This window comes from Dendrobium catenatum, unplaced genomic scaffold, assembly GCF_001605985.2.
Source record: "Dendrobium catenatum unplaced genomic scaffold, ASM160598v2 fragScaff_scaffold_343, whole genome shotgun sequence".
NCBI classification, from domain to species: domain Eukaryota; kingdom Viridiplantae; phylum Streptophyta; class Magnoliopsida; order Asparagales; family Orchidaceae; genus Dendrobium; species Dendrobium catenatum.
This window is the reverse complement of record NW_021318805.1, coordinates 376,335-400,536: the sequence shown is the minus strand read 5'-3', so window position 1 is coordinate 400,536 and position 24,202 is coordinate 376,335. Positions and strand designations below refer to the sequence as shown.

General features: G+C 38.4%; 1 protein-coding gene across 3 annotated transcripts in view; it reads right to left on the bottom strand.

The window, feature by feature from the left end:
* Positions 1 to 23,751, bottom strand: part of LOC110104743 (UDP-glycosyltransferase TURAN) — a 40,186-nt gene extending 16,435 nt beyond the window's left edge. Inside the window, exons 1-5 of one of the 3 annotated variants that reach the window (XM_028693727.1) lie at positions 23,697 to 23,751; positions 7,770 to 7,895; positions 4,583 to 4,616; positions 3,724 to 3,779; positions 3,482 to 3,616 (exon numbers count right to left, since the gene is read on the bottom strand). In XM_028693727.1, the coding sequence (XP_028549560.1) occupies positions 3,482 to 3,616; positions 3,724 to 3,779; positions 4,583 to 4,616; positions 7,770 to 7,892 (348 nt within the window). In that variant the 5' untranslated portion in view covers positions 7,893 to 7,895; positions 23,697 to 23,751. Of the gene's footprint in view, positions 1 to 3,481; positions 3,617 to 3,723; positions 3,780 to 4,582; positions 4,617 to 7,769; positions 7,898 to 23,696 lie in introns of those variants that run through there. The other 2 variants (XM_020833982.2, XM_020833985.2) reach the window with 2 other exon arrangements.
* Positions 23,752 to 24,202: the final 451 nt, after the last annotated feature.

Below are 24,202 nucleotides of genomic sequence, written 5' to 3'. Positions count from 1 at the left end.
ATGTTTAGGGATTTCATTTTGATTTGTATGCATTAAATACTTTGTTTTCCTAGGGTTAGGAATTTGGCTGAAATTTGAGATCTACTAAATTTAAGATTTTCTTTGGGCTCTAGCGGCTTCTAGAGATTTGGGAAAGATCAATCCTCCTCTCGAATAGAGGATCAATTGTATCTTGCTATTTTTCATTTCCCTTTCATCAAATAATACAACTTATCTATTGCTTTTGTGATTTTTTGTGGAGAATTCTCGCTGTTTTCCGAAGATTGATAGGAAATACTTGAGATCTACAAGTGTTTCCTATCAAATTGGTATCATAGCTATTTTTGGGACCTTTGGTGGGTTGTTTTGGTGAATTTTAGCGATTGTTCTTGGGATTTCGAAGAAGAAAGTTGCTGTTTTTTAAGGTTGAAGTCCAAATTTTCATTTCTACAAAAAATCTGGGCATCAATGGCGGCCAAGAAAATGAATGTGTTGGAGGAACTCCTCGAAGTGGAGATTGGACAAATGAAAACTTAAATTTCATATTCGAAACTCAAGTTTCAGATTTAAAAAAGGATTTCAGCCATCCATGATAAGTTTGATTCAAAATTTTTCATCTTGGAGGAGATGTTGAAGAAAGCGCTCGAGGGCCAAACCAAAATATTACTGTTGAAGGGGAAGGAAAGCGCCGACAACCAGGGAGATGGTAAAAATCCTAAGCCAATCAGGCAAAGGGGAGATCAGGAGGTGGTGACTTGATAGGGAGACAGTAAGAATTTACCTCTCCTTTGGCCGTATTCACCCCGCCCCCCCCCCCCCCCCCCTTTCCCCCAAGAAAAATTACAAGGGGGGGAGGGCGGGGAGGCAATTTTGGGAGGGGAGGGGGAAGCGGTTTATTGAGGAAGTTAGGGGGCAAGAATGAAGTATGTGCATGATTTGGAGAGGAGATGGGCAAGATTGGAAAAGGAAATGGGTAATTATGACCAAAGGGAGGCTGAATTTAAAAGGAGAGGGGTTTGTTATGATTCAAGGGGTGCTGAATTTGAAAGGAGAAGGTGGAAATTTGATGAAGGGCCTGGGTATGAACATAGAAGGGATGATTGGGTCACTTGGGGGTGGGAAAGAAGAAATTATGAAGGGAACAGAGGTAACGGAGGTGATCTGAGGGTGAGGAAGTTGAAGATGCCTATTTTCGGGAGAGTATGCCCATGAGTGAATCAACAATGTGGAAAGGTACTTTACTGTCAATAGGTTGACGGAGGCGGAGAGATTGATGGCAGTCAGAATGTGCTTGGAAGAGAAAGCTTTAGCATGGTACCAGTGGAGGGATACGGGGCAACTAATAAGGACATGGAGGAAATTTAAGGACTGCCTGTTGGAATATTTTCAAATCAATAGGGGAGGAGACTTCTACGAGCAATTCTTCGCTTTGATGCAAGAGGGGACAATGATGGAGTAACGTGAGCAATTTGAGTACCTCGCCAGTCGAATGGATCGGCTTACAAAGTCTGTACTTGAAAGGAACTTTATGAAGGGACTGAAATCAAATATTCGCGCCGCAGTCAGAGTGATGAGACCTCGGGACTTGAGAGAGTTTATGGAGCTAGCTAAGTTGGAGGAGGATCAGAGGCACCTGGAAAAAAGAGCATGAGGCAGCAGTTCAGGAGGCTCGTACAGGATGACCACCACCTTTTTGGAACCCAAGGAGCCAACACTAGGGGTGTAAACGAGTCGAGTCGAGTCGAGTATTTACCTTATCAAGCCTGGCTCGTTTAACCCTTAATGAGCTCGAGCTCGAGCTCGACTTGTTTAGGAAATACCAAGCTCGAGCTTGACTCGAAAGCTTGAGCTCATTTGAAAAGCTCAAGCTCGATTGAAAAACTGTAGCTGCTAATATGTTTTTATATATATATAATTATATCGAGTAGCTTGATAAGCTTTCAAGTCGAGTCGGGTTGAGCTCGAACTCGAGCTCGTTTATCATGCGAGCTCGATTGTAGGCTCGAGCTCGAAAAGCTCGGCTCGCGAGCTTATTAACGAGTCGAGTTCGAGCTGGCTCACGAGCCGGCTCAGCCCACTTACACCCCTAGCCAACACCGGGTACTCTTAGGGAGACTTCGAAGGAAAAGACTGTCGGAGGAAGACTTGAGGGTAACTTCAAAAAGCTCACAAAAACATAATTACAGGCGAAGAGAGTGAAGGGGATTTGCTTTTGATGTGACGAGAGGTATACGCCGGGGCACAGGTTTAAGGACCGAACTCTTCAGGTTCTCACCGTTTGTGATGAAGAAGTAATGGAAGGGGTGTCGTCTTTCCATCTTGTGAAAAAGGCGAATCTTTGGGAGGGGAGTATTGTTAGACCGGTCCATTGAACCGGTCCAGTATAGATTGGCTCAACGAAATGGAGGCGGAACTCTTCTGCCTCCGGCAGATGCTGAAGCAAACGAAGCATTTTGGGAAGGATTTTTGAGGGATTTGGGAGGAAAATTTGAATGTAGGGACTGTTTAGGGATTTCCTTTTGATTTGCATGCATTAAATAATTTGTTTTCCTAGGGTTAGGCCCGTTAGGGCATCTTGAATTTGGCTTAAATATGAGAGCTCCTAGATTTAGGTTTTTCTTTGGGCTCTAGCATCTTCTAGAGATTTGAGAGAGATCGATCCTCCTCTCAAATAGAGGATCAATTGTATCTTACTATTTTTCGTTTCCCTGTCATCAAATAATACAAATTATCTACTATTTTTGTGCGGATTTTTGTGAAGAAATCTCGCTGTTTTCTGAAGATTGATAGGAAATATTTGAGGTCTATAAATGTTTTCTATCAGTATATAAAGTAATATATCTATTTGAAGTTCTCTTAAAATTAATTAATATTCTTGATTTTGTTAATTGCACCTATTTAGGGAAAAGGAAACTCCAGTGAGAATAAGGTAAGGGAGAAAACTATAAAGATGGCTCCAATGAAGACCCATGAGGACTTTTGATTTATTATTATATTTTTAAGTTGATCTTCAGAAGTTAATGTTGAACAATAGGAAACTATGAATGAAGGATTTGATTTTGTGATAAACTTAGTTAATGTCTAACTTCGATTTAATATTATGTTTATTTTTTAATATTATTATGTTGCTTTTGCTTAATTTTGATATCTTAGGTTATTTTGACAATGTTAATATTTACATTACAGCCCTATTTCATTTGATGATAATTTATAGTCATGATATTAATATATTATTTCTAGTCTTTATTTTAACTTTAAGAAATTTTTGAATTGTGAGGCTTACACTCAAAATGCTTTGAGGCTTATGCTTAGCCTCATCGATAAAAAAACACCTCAATACCCAATTGTGCAATTTTAAATCTTGATGGATAGTATTACTCTATGTAAAGGACATAGTTCATTCAATTTTAGGAAACAGTTGCACACACCCTCAAGTCTCAAGGGCACAATTGTGAAAGTTAAATCACCAACAAAAAGTTGTGTGCAAAGAAGCTACCGATACCTGCACTAGGAACGCATCTGGGCGAGGAATCTTGAAGCGAAGAAACCAAACTAAAATAAAGAATTGTATAACTGCCTTGATTAACAGTGCTAGTGCTCTTGATATCTTGGACAGACCCTGTAAGCGTACAGATGCCTGAAAAACATTGAGTGAGTTACTAAAATAAATTTGAACATTGCCATACATTTTCTTCTGAATAAGAAACAACAATTTTAACGAAAATTTGATTTATGAATGGATACCATCTCATGAATGTGGATATTCTTGTTCTCTATAACATCCACGTAAGGTTGGCTACCTATCAATTCATTCAATGAAAAAAGAGCACTCGGTGAAGATAAGTAATCAACAAATAGATTACAAGAAAGAGGGCCTCGATAGAAATTCAACTACTTTTTCGATGAAGAAAATATAGCTGAATGGCAGGCTTAAAAAACAAATTATACATAAATCATATAGGTAGGCATGCACCTATCCACACTAACCTAATATGCCCCTGGCTACGCGATTTAAAGTACCAGCTTTGCTACATTATATCACCGCACAACTGTGATGTGTGGCCTAGGCGACTATCAGTTAGAAATGTGGCAACAGATATATGAGGAAAATTAAATCACAAAGATTGAAAACAACTGTTGATTGCTACTGCATCAATGTAGAAGATATGGATAACATCAAGGTGGAAGAGGCAATGCAAATCAGGCCAGGAAAATTATAGTGTCAATTTAAGTCAGGAAGGGGGATTCACAAGTTTGAAATTTATATTGACATTCTCAATGGTACTAACTTGATAACCAAATGGAAGTCTAACTAAAACTAAATTCACATTAAGCTATTCGAGCACTAAAGATTCCTTATACCATACTTATCTCAAGGTAAAACTTGTTAGTCCCATTATGATTCACAATCAATACAACCAATAAATATAACTAGTTGAGAAAAGCAACGTAATTACAGTTTGCAAATGGTATGTAATAATGAAATGTTCAAATTAAATTAACAAGCTAGTGATTTGAGTACCACTAACTATCAGTTAGTTAAAAAAAGAAATCATTCTTCATGAAGAGAAAAAATAAAATACCGAACATGTTCACATCTTACCTCCATTAGCAACAATATCCACCTCAAAATGTGCCTGCAATGGAAATTACATAGAGCATCAATAAAGTCCAGGTTACACAAATGGGTATTAAAAAGTATACAAGCAAATCAATAGACGTTGGGAGCTTGGTAAGGATCAAAACTTGTTCAATCACATTATTTTGCCATAGTGCCATGTTGCACACACGTTAGCAATTTGCGGATTAAGCGATATGGAAGATATCAGGTAGAAAGGTATTAATCTCTTGAAATAGAAAAAATATGATATAATCACATATTTTTTAAAAGGATATAAAGTTAGCACATATATTCTATTTAAGATGAAGGGGACACAAGGCCAATCATAGATTTTAAACTCACATCGCGAACAATATAAACCATTCATGTTGCATCCATTAGATCCCAAACTCAAGACTAATACTTTAAAAATTAAAGAGTGAACCATTTGAGTAGAGACGCTTTAGTTGATACAAGCACTCAGATGAAATACATCCAATATGATAGCTAGGGGGAAGCAAGCTTAAAATTTATTATAAACCAGAGAGCAAGCAGTAGAAATACTATAACTCAAAAGGATGTTTCATTCACAATAGCTCAACTTGATATGCGGTGTAATAAATAAGAGAAACAGTCAACTCAATATTAGGGAAATATAAAAATATTTTTGAAGGGATATCAGCCCTTGCCTTCCATTTGGAAGGCTAAAGGCAATAACACAAGAGCTATATTACTCATTCGTAAGAAAAGCTAGAAATAAGGAATGACAAGAGAGGGTCAGTCAACTGAATAATAGGAGAAACTGAAAACGCACCATAAGTTCTGAAAATTTGTTTTAACTACCGATATGTCACCAAAAAACACCTTGATCGGACACAAATCTCGTTGTATATTTAAATTGGAGACTTCAAAAATTAAATTCATGACCATTTGAGCTCTGAGTTCAGCAAACTTATAGTCGAACATAACTTTTTGATATGACAAACCCAACGACACCAAAAGTAGTATAATCCAAGCCCAAATGAGCCCAAATCAAAAGCCTAAAGCACAATTAGAAGTTTCAAGACATTAATTGGATGACCTAATAATATTCAAATTAGGCATGCTTATGATAGAATCGAGCACCTCAATGAGATAAATCTGATGAGCTCAAGATTGCTTAATTTCAACATCATTAAGGCACTTAAATGCTAAAGAAATGATCTATGATCGAGGGAATCAATACGTGTCGTCTAATGAAATGCTCCGAAATATCTCCATATTTACGAGGCATGTCATGGCCAAAAATCTATAAATAGGCCCTCACTGCCTACATGGAGAGACTCTAGGCTAGAGATTCAAGAGATCTTAAAGGCTTAAAAAATCTTGGAGCTCCACCCGAGCATCATTGCCAACAAACTTTCGTCAGCCGACCACCACCATCAAACTACCACCCAATCGTCATCGGCCAATCGCCGTCATCAGACATTCTCCGCTAAACCACCACAGTCGATCCTCAACTTGGCCGCCTCCATAAGACCTTCGCCCAGTCACTGTCGTTAAACCTCCATCAAACGACCATCCACACCAAACTTTCGCCAGCCAATCGCAGTGTCGAAGCTTTCGCAACCCGACCATCGACGTTGAACATCTTCCCGACCTTTGTCGTTAGACCTTGGCTGGCCGACCGCCGTCGTTAGACCTTAACTACCCAACTAATACAGTCGGACCTCTCTTTGGCCAATGGCCACAATTGGACCTCCTCCATCAAACCCATGGTCATTAAGCCCCAAACATCCCTATGGAATCTACCACTATTTCTGTTAATTCTTCAAACTTTGTAATTTTGTTATCTCCAAGGGAATGACCAATCTCTGTAACTAAAGCATATATAGTTGAATCATTTTCAGCTGGGCAAATAAATCCCCCCCCCCTTTTTTTTTGAATTTTTCATGTAAAAAATTTGTGGTGTCATCCAAACTCTTTCACTTATATGTTTGTGTGTTAAATCTTTGTGCAAAACTAGAATGTAAAATTTTCACTTTACTATCTTAACTTCTCTAGCCACAACAACTATATTTTTGAAGTTAAAGATTGGGAAGCCTCTAAATTGCTGTATCTTACCACTTGCAGACATAAATAGAGAAAAAAAATAACTAAAGCTAAGAATAATAGCATCAAAGTCACAAAAGTCACAAAAAATATATTAATAATTAAAAAAAAATTGCACGGGAATTAACACCGCCCCCCTATAAAACAAAAAAGATAACAACAACAACATCAAGCCTTTATCCCACTACGTGGGGTCGGCTACCTGAATCCTTTTCCTCAATTGTGTACTATTAAAAGTCAAATTCTCGTTTAAATCTAATAAAGAAAGGTCATTCCTAATATTTTCTAACCAAGTCTTTTTAAGTCTGCCTCTATCTTTCTTAACATAAGTCAAATTTAATACCTCTACTATCCTAACCGGGTCATCGGAAGGCGGCTATTTTATGTGACCAAACCAACTAAGGCGAATCTCTCTAATCTTAACTTCTACTTGAGCTACTCCAACCTTTTCATGTATATGCTCATTTCGTATTCTATTGCTAAGGGTAAATCAACTCATCCACCTGAGCATCCTCATCTCTGCCACACTTAACTTAGTATTATGCTTCTCTTTTAATAGCCAACATTCGGCACCATAAAGCATTGCAGGCCTCACCACCATCTTATAGAATTTTCCCTTAAGTTTGAGGGGTACTTTTCTATCACACAACAAGCCCGATGCATTCCTCCACTTCAACCATCCAACTTGAATTATGTTGATAATATCCCCATCTACTTCACCATCACTCTGAACAATTGATCCAAGATATCTAAAACGTGTACTCTTCTTAATGACTTGATCGCCCAAAGTCACAATCCCCTCACTAGGTCTATTACTACTAAAATTACACTCCATATATTCTGTTTTAGATCTACTCAAGCAAAAACCTTTAGACTTGAAGGTTGACCTCCATAATTCAAGTTTACCTTCAACTCCCTCTCTAGTCTTATCAACAAGAAGAATATCATCAGCAAAAAGCATACACCAAGGTGCATCCTCTTGCAGAAAAGAAAAAGAAAAAAACCCCAATATTACCCAGAAACATTTTGTGCCATAAAAAATCCAAAATAATTCAGGAAGTCAAAAGACACCTTTAAAATGGGGAAAAAACATTCTTACAAAAGAATTGATTGAGAAGACATTTACATGTGTGGCAAGTGAAAGGGCATGGTATTGCATTCGAGGACTCCGCCCAATGTCACCTAGAACCACAATAGCAACCCTATACCTCTTCTCCATCATTACCTGGTCAAAAACGAAAATATTAAAACAGACATAGATTAATAAAAAAACAAAGGCAAGTGCATGGAAACAACAAAGAACTCTGGCAGAAATCACCCAGTTAATCAACCAGGTAGTATTTCGCAACCATCGAATTCACATAGCAACTTTAGGCTCCATTTGGCTTGGTGAAATTGAAAAAGAGGAAATGAAATGGAAATGATAAAGGAATTAAATTGAAAATATCTTTATTTACATGTATGGTGGAGAAATCGAGCAAAACTTATTTTTCCATGCTTGATGAGAATTTGAGTTTTTATTTCTAGTGTGGAAACAGGAATCATAACAATGAATTTTTCTTGGGTAATTAACAAAGCAAAAATGTATTTATTCACATTTCCTAAATCCAATTAATAGTTAATTAAACTGGAATCAAATATCCAATATGTAATCGTGAAATAAAATGCATTGCAATCCCTTCATATAATGCAAAAGAAATAGAAAATTGCAATAGCCAATGCTGCAACAATGAGGCGGGTCGATTGGAACCGGGATCGGAGGAGACGTGGGTGATTTAAGGGCTTTTTTCTATTACACCATTCATCTCAAGAAAGATTCAAACCTCCACCAACGGTAATAATAAATATAAAAATTTTTGAGAAAACCTTTAAAGTCACACTGAACTCTTAACACAAACATGATGACATACTACTTCAATAAATTAATAATTCAAATAAAATATGATGGATGCATAGAAATAATAATTTTATGTACTTTTATTTTGGTTGATCAATCAAGACTATGAGCAACAAAAAAAAAATTTAAATACAAATTTATTTGAGGAGTATAACTTTATTTTACCATATTTGATTTTGTATTTATGTCTTTTTTGTGAAATTGTAAACTAACACATGACCAAGATTATCATATAATTTCAACATTATTTTAGAAAAATATCAACTTCACAAGTGAGATAAGAAATTCCTAATTCTTTTATAAGTACAAGGAAAGCAAAATTTCATTGAATGTTTCGTATTCTTATTTCTTTACATATTTTCTTTCACATGGTATGGAAAATTTACTTTTACATGACTCCTTTTTAACAATAAAATGACAGAATTAATATTAAAATTATTACGTGCAAGAAACTAAGTTTTAGGTTCATAAAATTTTCTATATCATCGAATAAAAATTTTTAAAACTATGGGAGCGAGTTATGGAGCATAGGTTGCGGCGTGATACTAATGTTTCTCAAAATCAATTTGGATTCATGCCGGGTAGGTCGTCTATGGAAGCCATATATTTATTAAGAGATTTGATGGAGAAATATAGAGATAATAAGGAGGAACTACATATGATATTTATTGATTTAGAAAAAGCATATGATAAAGTTCCAAGAGAAGTGCTATGGAGAGTTCTTGAAAAGAAAGGAGTTAATAATGCTTATATTCAAATCATTAAATATATGTATGCAGGAGGTATTACTTGTGTTCAAACACAAGGTGGTTTGATCAAGTATTTCCCTATTTCGGTTGGGTTACATCAAGTATCATCCTTAAGCCCATATCTTTTTGCTTTAGTCATGGATGTTCTCACTAGACATTTGCAAGAGGATGTACCTTGTTGTATGCTTTTTGCTTATGATATTCTTCTTGTTGATAAGACTAGAGAGGGAGTTGAAAGTAAACTTGAATTATGGAGGTCAACATTAGGGACTAAAGTTTTTCACTTGAGTAGATCTAAAACAGAATATATAGAGTGTAATTTAAGTAGTAATAGACCTAGTGAGGGGATTGTTGTTGACCTCTGTGTAAAGCACAAAAGAAACAAAAAAAAAAAATCAAACCTTGTATCCGCAAATCCGGCCAGATTCCGTGATTTCAGCCGAGGTTTCGCATACCTCGGATTGTCGAACTCGTAAATCCCGTTGCAACCGCGAATTCAGCTGAAATCGGCGCCGTTTGCGTCATTTCCCGAAACTCCTGCGTGAATCCTGCGATCCGTAGCTCCATCCTCTTCGTTAAATACCGATCCCGGCTCAGCTCTTCTCCTTTCACGAACTGCTGCTCGACTCTCTCCCATTCGCCACACTCAACTCCCGATCCCTCTCCCACTGTCGAAGCTCTCGGTTCATTCTTTCCCTCTCATCGTCAAACCGACGAACGCCTCCTACCTCCCTGCCGACCCGACGCCGGAAGCCTCGGTCCCGTCGGCCACTTCATTCGACACCAAATCTGAGCTCCGATCTTCCCTACCCGAAGCCGAACTCATCCCATTCACCCGCCTCCTTCTTCCTCTGTCCGATCCCTCCTCCGATCAAACCCCGATTCCTCCGCAGAGAGAGAGAGAGAGAGAGAGAGAGAGAGAGAGAGGAGATCCCTACCTCATCCCTTGCTGTCCGACTTTGCTCCCTCAACGACGTTCCCTTCTTGTCGTTTTAGAAGTTACGACATTTTAATTGGAAGTAACGACAGGAGCTTGCTCGTTTTGAAGGTAACTTTCTCCCCTCTGCTCGCTGCTTCGGCCAAGTCCCGTAAAAATGCCCAAACAGAGAGCTTGATGGGGGAGGGAGGGGTTTTATTTTTATTATAATTATTATAATTGTTTTAAAATTAATTAAAATCATATTAGTTATAATTAAATTAATTTAGTTATAATTAATTATCATAATGTTAATTAATTATTATTAATTATATTTAAATATAATTAATTATTTATATTTAATTACTTTAATTATAATTAATTAATGAATAATTATAATCATTTATCCGGAAAACCAACTCATGCACGCTTTTCTCTAGCGTGGTGGGAAGGGAACCCGGTGCGACGCCTACGGCGAGGCGGGGTAAATTTTAAAATTGCTTTTTTGAACTGATGCCCGCAACCCATGCACGCCTTTCTCTGGCATGGTGGGGAATAAAATATTACGGCCGCGGTATCCTCGTCTGAGGGCACCTACCGTGCACGCTTTTCTCTAGCGTGGCAGGAGGCCCAGTTTTCCGTAGTTTTCCCCTAAACGGGGGAGACGCCGGAAGGCTGCCGAAATTTCGGGTAAACGCAAAATCGTACTTGGGACAATTTGGAGCTTTACTTGAGCATTGATTGGAGCATCAAATTGACTTAATCCAAACTTAAACAATCAATAATAACTTCAACTTGAATGCAAACGAAAGAAAAGAACGGCTCGAACTCAAGTGAACTGCAGGGGACTATTGGAACTTGAATGAACATGAACTTGGATTCTCATTTGAGCTTGCAACAAATGACTTAATTTGAACTTAAACTTGAACATGAGCTTGAGCTTGAACTCAAGCAAGAACTTGATTGAGCTCAGACTTGGACAGAATTTGGACAAATTGAACAAGAACTCAAATCAAAACTAGAACTTGAAATGAGCAAAGACATAACTTTGACTTTTAAACTCAAACAAAGATTTGAGTTGGACTACAGTTGACACTGAACTTGAACTATACAATATCAAGGAGAACACGAGCTCGACTTGAACCATAAAAGACTTGGATCAATCTTAAACTTGCAAGTGGCGCAATGTAACTACAAGAGACTCGGAGTTGAACTTGGTTTGGATCGAAGAGGAAGTTAAAATCTATTTGAACAGTTTAAGTGGGCAATCCAAGTTTGAACTTGAATCACAAGAGAAGAAATATACTCAAATGTCCAAATTAAAATAATAACTTCTATAAGTTATATACAAATGAAAGCAGAGCTTATGGTGAATAAGGAGCTTCTAAACAAACAACAAGATCAGAGTCAATCATATTTCTTCATTACAATCTGTATGAAGTATACGATATCCCCCTAAAACATCCACTTGCAAGCATTGATAAAAGCCTATATTGTCTTAAAGAAGCATGCAATAGTTGCTAGAAGAATTGAAAGAGGCATAGGCAAATACACCAAACCCCAATAGGTCACGAGGGTTAGCATGTAATGGTGGCACAAATGTTCTCACAGTCAATATGAAAAGTTGGAGCAATGACGAATACAACTAGACCAAGGATCAATAGTGATATGCAAGCAAATATTTCGGTCTCCAACAAAATTGGGAGGACTGGTGTGCAGCAAACATATATTTGTATGATGATGATAATCAACAGTAGATAATAAATGTTGCAACATGGCTGCAATCAATAATTAATCAATGGTTGAAAGATACATTGATCCGCTATAAGCAAAGACAAAAGATATGTAGTGAATGTCGACTCCTATGAGTCCTCGTAGAAGATCATGTCGTACACCCGATGTGATGATCACAAACAAATTTCAAAAGATCACAACAAATGCAAGAACCTACGAGTAAGGCATGAGATTAGTTAGTGCACTACAATCCACCTGCTAAAATCAACAAATAGTGCACGACAGTCTACCTGTACGAAGCAGTGAATAACTCTATTCAGAAGTAGCTACGCCACGCCACCGGATCTGCAACCCTTGTACAAGCAGACAGAAGGCGTCAACAAAGTCTGAAATAAATACCCTTGCACGTGCACTAAAAATTGTATACACATAGGTACACTAAAGGGGAAAGTACAATCTCAACCCGCATGGGCCCCGGCGAGTGTGTTATTGGTACACACATGACGTCTAGGGATGCTGCGCCGGTTGATAAGTGAATTCAAGTTCGAAACCGATCCTTCTATATGGGTCTATAGAAGTCGACAGGGTTCGAACCAACAAACAAATATACAGTTGTGGCGATCGTTATATTTGTCTTAATACATTCATATTAGGCCTTCAAGGTCTACAATCAAGAGAATTCACTAACAATGGCACAAAGCCTACGAAACCCGATCCTCTGTCGACAGTCCGACAGAGTTGACAATGTTCAATCTATAAAGAGAAATGACCCCAAACACCCCGATGATGGCCGTGTTGAATGCAGATCTCAACCGGAGGGGTTCCCAAACATTAATGGCGTTAAATCCTTGAGATATGAATCAATAGGATATGATTGATAGGGTACAAAGCCCTTTGTTAGCTAAGGTGGATTCAAATTTATCCCCTTAGACAAACATTCACCCCCGGTCTACAAGGTCCCCTTGGACGAAGCAACCCATGGCTGCCGACAAGGATCCTTCTGTCAAGTTGGGTCGACTACCTCCTCTGACTAAGTAGACCAGGGACCACGATGGCCCGGGACGACGGAACCATGGGATCTTGATCGGGTCCATCATCCATTCCCCCACCATCCGCTTTAAGTGCAAGATGGTGCAACTTTCATTTTAAATATCAAACTTTTCAAATGCCCAAATTCAAATCCAACATTTCCAAACCCAAACCCAATGCTGCTACTATATGCCAGATAACACGTATCTCTACGTATCTGATTAACGACTAGCCTTAATCGAAAGTTCTATCTCATGATTGAGAGGGGTAATTAACTATAGGGGCTTGCGCCTATAGGAAACCAGAACTCAGATCATAAAGTCCTCACCAAATGAGGGCGAAATCTCTGGGTAGTGTCTTATCTACAAACCCATCTGCCTTCCAAAATTTACCTCGGAACTTATTCAGTTAAAACTCCCTCGCTGAATAAAAAGAAAAGCGCGGGTGGAGGCTGGGGCCGAATTTTTGGAGCCCACAATTGTGACATTGGGCGATCAAGTCATTAATAAGAGTACACGTTTTAGATATCTTGAATCTATTGTTCAGAGTGATGGTGAAATAGATGGGGATATTATCAGCAGAATTCAACTTGGATGGTTGAAGTGGAGGAATGCATCGGGCTTGTTGTGTGATAGAAAAATACCCATCAAACTTAAGGGAAAATTTCTATAAGATGGTAGTGAGGCCTGCAATGCTTTATGGCGCTGAATGTTGGCCATTAAAAGAGAAGCATAATATTAAGTTAAGTGTGGCAGAGATGAGGATGCTCAGGAGGATGAGTGGCTTTACCCATAGAGATAAGATACGAAATGAGCATATACGTGAAAAGGTTGGAGTAGCTCCAGTAGAAGATAAGATTGGAGAGAGTCGCCTTAGATGTTTTGGTCACATAAAACGTCGGCCTTCCAATGACCCGATTAGGAGAGTAGAAGTATTAGATTTGACTTATGTTAAGAAAGCTAGAGGCAGACCTAAAAAGACTTGGTTAGAAAATATTAGGAATGACCTTTCTTTATTAAATTTAAACGAGAATTTGACCTTTAATAGGACACAATGGAGAAAAAGGATTCATGTAGCCGACCCAATGTAGTGGGATAAAGGCTTGATGTTGTTGTTGTTGTTGAATAAAAATTTTTATACAACGAATAAATTTTGAAAATGCTAGAAAAAACTAAAATAATGCTCTCATTTGCTAAAAGAAATTAAAAAGAAATCAGATATGCTCAAAACGGCACAGAGTTTCAATAAAAATATCCCGACTTATTGTATTGAGTTAATCAATACCAAAATAACGTGAAGGCCTTTGATGTGAAACATAATTGCATAGATAAATTGCTTAAAGGAAATTTGCACACTTAATATTCCTAGAACAAATAATTATATCTTAATGGTGAATTTAAACGACGAAATAAAGCATAAAGAACGAGTGGGGAATTTGGGGAGGTGGAGCTGGCGGATGGGGAATTTGGGGAGGTGGAGCCGGCGGGAGTAGGGAGATGGGGAAGGGGAAAACAAATGCCATGAGAATAAGAGAAAAAAAAATTAAAAAATCTAGGGAGTTACAAACCTCAAGTATCTCCTCCTCAAGAACTCACAAAGATATCATTCTCCTCTCATGAACTCACTAAGAGATCAAACAAGTATAATAAACTTTCATTAACAATTCATCATCCCATAATACAAAACAACTAGCCTATAAATAGGCTCAATAAAAGAAAAGAAATAAGAGACTAAAATGCCCTTCGTGCTACAACACTACATGACCACCCGTAAGGGTATAAATGGAAAAACAACAATATGAAATAAACTAGTACATAAACATATAAATAAATAACTCAAGATCGTAGTCGTTGATCTCCGATGTCATCATCATTCTCTCCAGATGGGAGAAAACTCGACTCCGTCGAGTGGGTGTCTCAAGAACTCTCGTGTATCTGAGTCGATCAGCTATATCTCCTTGTGCTCTGATCATGTATCATCTGACTCTGGTGTACCTCTCCACCTCATCAGCTATCTTCTTCGTCCACCCTTAATTGTGGAAATATGTCATCACTCGGAATCATGTCAACCTTCTCCGATATAGGTAATTTGGGAATATTTGGGGAGTGGAGGTAGGCTGGGGTTCTCACAGGATGGGGTCACATAAGGCTCAATTTGAAGTGGGGTGGTGGGTTAAACTCTGGACCCTCATAGGTTACTAATTCTTCTATGTTAATAGATGGATGAATGTTGAACTCTGCAGGCAGATCCACAACGTAAGCGCTATCAATGATTTTCTTGACTGTTTTAATTGATCCCGCACTTATAGCATGTGATTCCTTTACAGTTCCTTGCGGGAACTGTGCCGGATGAATATGCACCGTCGCTGAATTACCAACCTCAAAAACTTTAAATTGTCGTTTTTGAGTTCACATAAAGTCTATAATTATTATTGTTCTGTTTCAATTAGGCGTGCAACTTCCTTAAGTAGATCATGCGGATGCGATGCAAATGTGGTATGTTTTTAGGCGAGGTAATTTCAAGACTCAAAATAAATAATGATGTGATGCAAGAGATTCGGTGTGCATGATGATTGGCATATACTTTGGGCCTACACAAAAGTTTTAATCATAAGATAAAATTAGAAAAAACATACTACAAAATGCACACAACATACTACTCACAAGCACACAAAGATGGGAATAAAGATTGAACAGTCACAAAATGAGAGGGCATAAAGCTGTCATGTTTAAGGGAACTGGTGTAGAAGGAGCAATGAAGACATTCTTAGCTACAAGGGCCTTTCATTGGGAGTTTTAGCTAGGGTCTTGGATAGTCTCCTAGGGGCAGCCAGGTAATCAAGCAAAGTTGTCCAACTAGGGTAGAGCGGGTCCTTAATAGAGATGGGCATGAAGAAAGAAGGTACAATGGAGGGATCAAGCACATAATAAGACAAGGGGTCCTGACTTACAACCATTATGGGATAGCTCAAAGAGTCACTAAAAGGTATGTGATTCAAAAGATAGGATAGAGTGTTCAGAACACGTGTGGGCACAACAATTAGAGAGGTGTCATGAAGGTATGGGTTAACGCTCTCTCTAATATTAAAGTCGGTGCGAGGAATGTTGAGATAAGGCCACTCAAGAAGGACACACTCTCTCAAGTGTAGATCTAATGGCTCAACCTTTGAAATATACTTTAATAAATCAAAAGGAGCCTCATTTTTCCAATCAGGCTCAACGTTATTCAAATTCAACTTATTGTCTTCTGAATTCATATGAATATCTTCAATAGGATCAGGTTTAAGTATAACCCTAAGGTTGAAAGATTCAGGGTTAGTTAAATCGGGATTCAAATCAGGTAGTAAGTTCAATTGAACCACTTCCGACTCGAGATTATTACCATCAAAATTATCCAAAGTCAACTCAGTAGGTGATATAACTAAATCAGGATCTTCCGAATTCAAATTCAATGTGTTTAAGGTCAGATTGACTTCTTTTGAGATCACATTACTATCGTCCAGGCAGACTTTATTCAAAGAGTTATCCTCGAGGAGACTAGGATCAGGGTGGGCTAAGGTGTCGACGTTTAAATATTCCAACTTTCTTAGCTCAGGGTTTAAGTCATGCCGGGAGTCTGACTCAATCACTTCAATTTCATTCTCAAAGAAGTCCTTGTTATCGTTAGTATCCACGAAATGAATGTATTCAGTCTCAGGTTCAGTAGATTTCTTCTTTTTAATGCAATTCTTTATTAAAATCACACTTGCAGGGTCAAGGACTTGGAGGCTAAAGGTTGACTGGGATGGCTAGAAGTGGGTCCAAGTGGGGAGTCATATGAGATTGATCCAACAGAAGACCCAATAGAGGGTCGGCCATCAAGATTAGGTGAAGACCTACAGGGTGGGACAACAACCCTAATGTTACTAAAAGATGCGTGGTCTCGACCACAGTAATGTCCACAGTTTGTTCCAACAAAAGAGGTAGGGTGATGTAGAACGAAAAGGAGGGTTTGCTACTTTGGAGGATTTCAGCAAGCCGAATGTTCAAAATCCCAATTCTTACCAAATAGGATCAATGAAATCTGGAATTCACTTGATGATGCTCTTGAACAATAGATGGCAAGGAAGAAGTTCTCTTATGCAACCCTGTAGGGAGAAGAGCCCAACTCAAAACCTGAAATAAGTTTCAGGTTTTGGTGTCTAGAGGGGAGGACGTTGGGGGAGAAAAACCCAAGAAAAGGGGAATGGGGGAGTTCGGCCAGCAGAAATCAGCTTTTGGGAATCTTTCCAAAACAGCACTTATGGAGAGACTTCAAAAGCCATTTAATATGGAGAAGGGGCCGGCTGTAATGGGAAAAGGGATTAATACAAATCATTAATGCCTGCTAACGTGACATAATTATTTAATGCTCTTGGTTCCTGAACTTCAGCTTTAGTATTAGGAAACAACTAAAAGATTAGGTATGAAGGAAAATTCGGCTCAGAGAAAATTATGGGGATTTCAAATTATTTCCTAAGTGAGAGATTAGATTAGGAAATAATTTCGGTTAGGCTGAAATTAAGTGGAATTCATGGCATTTAATTCCTAATGTCAATTTGAATTTTGAATTTGAAATTCAAATAACATACAATCAAATCCCTTAATGAAACATTAAAATGGAAACTTTTTTTTCAAAGGGAGGTTATGAAGCAATTAGAAAATAACTCCTAATTAGCTCATAAAGGGGCTGGCGGCTTGCATGAAATAAGGGGGGCTTTGAATGACGTGATTTAAGGCTCATTGATTTGAATTTAGGAGTTATGAAAGTGAGGCAATAAATCAGATTTTGAATTTAATTTCAAATTGAATTCAATTAAGCACTTTCCAAAAATAGATGAACTAAATTAGGAAAGAATTTTAAATTTGAATTTGAATAATTTCAAATTCAAATCAATCCCTAAATTAACCCAACCAAATTAGGAAATCCAAAAAAGGGGGTGGAGAGGAAGGTTCGGCCGGCGGCTAATGAAGTGGAGTCGGCGGCATGTGTTCGGGTTTGGGGAGTATGCCGTGGGAGTGGAGGAGGAAAAGGTGGGGGACCAGATTAGGGAGCCGGCGGTTAGTGGTGGACGGGGAAAATAAGGTTGGCAATGGAGAAAGGGGAAGAGAAAATAAGAAGGAACAAAATAAAAACAAGAGATAGAAGACCAAAATAGAAGATAAAAAACCGCGAGCCTCGGACTCTTCCGAAGACTGACGGGTGATCCGTTGCCTTCTCCAAGGGACTTCAAATCACGAGCCCGGACCCATCCTGCGGCTGGTGAAACTCCGACTCCTTCCCATAGGAATCTCACTCTCGTCCTCTCTCAAAAGAACACAAGTGTGGAACACCAATTTTTAATATCAAATCTTCCTCTCTTTTACCATAGCTTAAGACCCTATATATAGGCCACAACATGAAAAAAATCAAAAATTACAAAATTGCCCCTTGTGCCACAATACTCAAATCAACTAACCTAGGGGTAAAACAAGAAATAACATAAAATAATAGCTAAAATTCATAAAATAACTCATAAATGACAATTTAAATTAGAGCTGTCGATTTACGACGCCTCCTGTGATAAATGCGCCAAATCTTCGTGCCGATGTCCGCATCATAGGGTGGTGCTCTAGATAGCGGTCACTAGTAGAGGGTCGGTATTTTAAATTAAGTTCTCGCCTCATGTCTTTCCAAGTAGGGTACTCACCGAGAGACTCTTTATGATCTTTCAATCTTATCCAAAATTGAAGAGCCTGACCTTTGAGGTGAGACTTAGCGATGCTAACCTGGTGTAACTCAGGGATATGACGTGATTAAAAATAGTCCTCTGATTGTCTAACCCATTCCCTAAAGTAGTAAGGGTCCGAGGAACCATCAAAGGAGGGTAAACGGTAAGGTGACTCTAAGTGAAGTCGTTGAGGCTTAGGCTCAGGTCTAGGTTGATAAGCAGAGTGGGGCATCTTCTGACTAGCATGATTGATCGAATGAGGCACATACTTGGAGTGGAGAGAGTCAACATGTTCCTCCTTTGTGGTTTTAGTTAGAGAGCCTACAAGGCTAACTAGGTCATCTAACTTCTTTTAAAATTCTATCGAGTCCATTGGAAAATGCTAAGTGATGCATAAAGAAGAATGGGCGTAAGGGACATCATTTAGACACTAAGTTAGGCTCACTTAGACTCACTAAAGGGTGCAGAAAATGTTTGGACAGCAAGCTAAGCTAGTGGTTTAAGCCACCTAGTCGCTTAGGAAGGTTGCTAAGGCTTGGACAGTACTAAGACACTAAATGAACTGCTCCTAATGCAACTAAATGGTGCAGATTTTGTGTGGACAGCAAACCACAGCAGTTGGTGAAGATGCCTAGGTGTTTAGGATGGGATTTGGGAAGTTGACAGCACCTAAACACTAGGTTAGGGTCATCAAAAATCCTCTAAATGCTGCAGAAATTTTCTGGACAGCAAGCCATAATGATTGTTTAAGTAACCTAGACAATTAGGGATGTTATTGTGACAAGGACAGCACTTAAACAATGACATAGACTTAATTAAAGCGATGTAAATGGTGCAGGAATTTAATGGGCAGCAAGGAAAAACAGTGAAATAAACTTAATTAAGCAATGGTATGCTTGCCGACAAGCACATGGTTGCTTAGGTAGACTCCTAGGATGTTTTCTAGCATATGTCACCTATGTCAACCTGGCTCTAATACCAAATATGATGTTAAACATAATTGCATGAATGAATTGCTTAAAGGAAATTTGCATGCTTAATATTCCTAGAACAAATAATTATATCTTAATGGTGAATTTAAACGATGAAATAAAGCACAAAGAACGGTAAGACAAGTTTAGACTAAATCATATGCATAGAAGTTAAGATCATAAAACAGTCAGTTTATCTAACATTACATACATTGATGGTTTCAACGAGAGATCCCTAGATTAACAATAAGATTAGTTATTATGCAATGATTCCTCGCTCAACTCCCTAAATTACTATGCTTTAGGAGAGGGATCAACAAGAATCGTTGTGAATCAAACTACAACCACAATTGAACGGTGGATTAGGAAGATATAGGAGTAGGAAGAAACATTTACCAAAGGGAAAGACAAATACGAAGCTCCAGCGTAAACTTTGGTGTTGGGGAAGAAGTCGACAGCAACACAAGGTTTGGGAACCTCCTGGACAGCAATCGGAGACCCTCTGGACAGCAAGACAGCCGTAGGAAATCTGCTAGGATGGCTGGACAGCAATTAAAGATGTTGGGATGGTCACTAGGAAAGCCTGACCAGCAATTTTGACCCTTGAAAAACTTTGGACAGCAGCCTTTAAGGTTAGAAATGCTTGGACAGCACTTGAGGGATTTTTGGTCAGCAAACAGGAGCAGATCTGGCAGCACTATGGCTGGTCGGAGTTTCCAGGAAAGCATTTTCTTAGTGGAAAATTGCTGGACAGCAATTTAGAGCAGGTCTTAGGAGCTAGGTTTTGAATTTTGAATCCCCAAATAACATAGAAAGGAGGGAAATTCATTCCTTAATGAGGGGTTGACAAAAGCAATTAGTGGGAGGTGATTTAATGAGGCAAGAGAGAGGGGGGGGGGGGGGGGCGAGGGGGGGGGGGGGAGGAGCCGGCCAAGGAGAGAGGAGAGAGAGAGGAGTTAGGCATTAAGGAGGTGGGCCCAAGCAATTAAGGTGATTGGGGACATAAATCTGAATTTAATTTCAGATTTATGTTAATTGAGGACCTCTCCTAAATTAGAGGGGGATCATTTAAGAGAGGATTTAAATTCAAATCTTTGAATTTTAAATTTTAAATTTCCTCCTAAATTGGTGGGCTAAATTAGGAAAGATTTTATGATGGAATTGAATTCAGATTTTGGGAGCTATGGGGGGAAAGGGGCCGGTGATTGTGGTGGTGCCTAGGGGACGGCGGGTGGAGAAGTTTGGGTGCCGGCGGTTGGGAAGAGGCTGTGGAATTCCCAATGGCTTGGAGGATGGGTGGTGGGCGGCAGGATGTGGGGAAGGGGGCGGGTGAAGGAATCGAAGGAGAGGAAGGTTGGAGTGGCCGGCGGCCAGGGGGCTTTGGGTGGGGAGGCCGGCGGGTGGGGAATTTGGGGAGGTGGAGCCGGCGGGTGTAGGGAGATGGGGAAGGGGAAAACAAATGCCAGGAGAATAAGAGAAAAAAATTGAAACATCTAGGGAGTTACAAACCTCAAGTATCTCCTCAAGAACTCACAAAGAGATCTTGAGAATCTCGGAACTCACAAAGATATCCTTCTCCTCTCATGAACTCACTAAGAGATCAAACAAGTAGAATAAACTTTCATTAACAATTCATCATCCCATAATACAAAACAACTAGCCTATAAATAGGCTCAAGAAAAGAAATAAAAGACTAAAATGCCCTTCGGGTTACAAAACTGCATGACCACCCGTAAGGGTATAAAGGGAAAAACAACAATATGAAATAAATTGGTACATAAACATATAAATAAATAACTCAAGATCGTAGCCGTTTATCTCCGATGTCCTCATCACCCTTAAATGGCCCCCAAACAACTGATGCAACCTATACCAATCTATCTTGTTCCATGTGAAGTGCAACCAACTGCACACTATAATAAGGTTTGGCAAAGACCGCCATGCTGCCATCGATAGTCTAGGAGGCCAAGCTACAAATTATCCAAGTCTATCTTGATGAGAGCATTAGTTTGGCAATGTCTAATCATGCTGATATGCACTCCTTATTGTGCAAATGGTCTAAAAAGGTTTGGACTTCTTGGACAAGTTTGATTCACGAGTCATTTGCGACAAAATGCACCTCACAAATAGAATACTTTATGCATGCAAAAATGGCAAAAACATTATCATTACTTCTTAGCAAACTCAAATAAGACAGCAAACCTTCTCAAAATCATTCAATCAGTTTGATGAGAACATGTAGGAGGTCAAGGAGAAGAGAGTCCAGGGGAATGGATGAGGTTATCGTCCACACTTCACATAGAGGAGTGAGTAGGTAGAAATGAAGCTATAATGAAGGCTGTAAAAGTAAATGAAGATGTCGTAAAAGTAAATATATGAACACAACATATTCAACGGTCCACTCTTTTCAAGCAAATGAATTGGAATCAGCCATCTATGGCTTCTTACCGTCCAACAAAACCAAAAAATTGTAATTAATGGGACAAACAAATTAGTTCAAAAAGAGGAAAACTTAGCATTAATCCAAAATAACAATATCAATCTAATAAACCACTAATTTAACCCATAAATAATAGTTACCAATTTCAATAGACTTATTTCAGCTTCTTTACTTCAAAATCCATACTTCCTTCCAACTAAAAATTATTGGGGATTTGCATAAATAACACTCAAAGCTATCGAATTTATATAACTAATAAATAAACCTTACTATTCACTCATATAAAACTAAATTTTTTTAGAGTAACATAGAGAATACTAACTTCCTAGTGTCTTCTTTGATGTCATTCCACCACATAACGACTTCCATAAATGTTCTTTATCGTTGAAGTTTTTGAGGCTGCTGCACATGCCGACGATACCATTGATGGCCTTCTCAAGTGAGATCTCATAGTGAAATCCGCTCCTTTTCTTTCTCATCAACCGTTTTGGGACTCTTGTGCACACTGTCAGTACCTTCCATGGTCTTTCCCCAAAGTGATCTTATCATGACTTCCTCTCCTCTTCTTTATCATCAATGAACCGCACATGTCCTTAGGGCATCTCCAACCGAAAATCTCATTTTTCACTCCAAAATGCAGTGAAACTAAAAAATGTCGTGATTCATCTGCAATCGAACTCCATTTTGCCCCCTTTTGCGAAGGTAATGGTCATTCTCTTCTTTGATGCGTTTCTTTGGCAAATTCGGCAGATACAGAAAAATAGCGAAGATGAACGGTGCAACGCCAATATTGGCGTCCCACTATTCACCCGCAACCAAATAGCAGAAGTTTTACAGTTCAGCTGAAACTCGCGAGTGACGTCATTCAAACGTTTGGAGTTTGGTTGAAGATGCCCTTAGTCCACATCGCGCCTTCCTCACATCAGCGAAACAAGGTCAACAAGGTTGCCAGAGTGGCAGATTAAGTAAAAGATAAGGTTTAAGTGTTAATGTATAATTTAGATTGTAAATTAAATTATATCTTTAAGTGTTATATATGTAAATCCCCCAAAATCATTTTACTTCAAAAAAATTCAACTTCCAATCACAATTCAAACACTAGAGAGATTACTACTACTATTATTATTATTTAAAAGTTAAGAATTGAAATATAATTTTAATATAAAAATTATTATAATATTCTTGACAATAATTTTTAAATATTTATAAAAAAAAAACTAACAAATACAAAATATTAAAATAAAATAAGATGTTCACTTTCATAGCTTCCTAGGGATGTTCATCCCTCATTGTAGCCGTTTTCTCTTTAGTATCGTCAAGATAATTCTGATACTCATAATTAAGAAATCCTAAGGGGCTGTTTGGTATCGGATTTACACCGGAATTTAAGTTGGATTTAAGCTAAATCCAGCCAAACGGTTTTTGTGCGCGCGTTAAATCCTGGCGATGGCTAAATACCGGATTTAAGGATTTACGGCTTAAATCCCGGATTTACTAAATCCCTCGGTTCGGCGGATTTATGGGATTTGGCCGAAAGAAGCGCGCGAAAGGTAGAAAGTTACCTTCAACGCCAGCGAGCTCCCGTTGTTGCTTCCGATCAAAATGTCGAAACTTCCGATCCGAGGTCGAACAACCACGAAGGAGCCGAAGAAGCGATGTGCACCCCTACACCAACGAAGCCGAGAAGCAACGAAGCTGAACAGCAACGACGAAAACAAAAGATGAAAGGCAAACCCTAAACCCTATACGCATCTAAGTTATTATTGATTAACTTAATTAATACAAATTAAAATATTAATAATTAAGTAAATTAATTAAATAAATAATATTATGATTAGTGCATAAATTAATTATAGAATTAACTTAATTAAATAATTAGTAATTAAATATTAGGAAAATTTACATACATACCACTTTATAACATCTTATTTACATATTTAACACCTAAAACTTTAATATTACATGCATGCCACCCTATATTATTTTAATATCAAATATACCACTTATACTTCTTTCCTACCACTCATATATTTCATTTCTATCACTCATATTTGATATGAAAATGAAC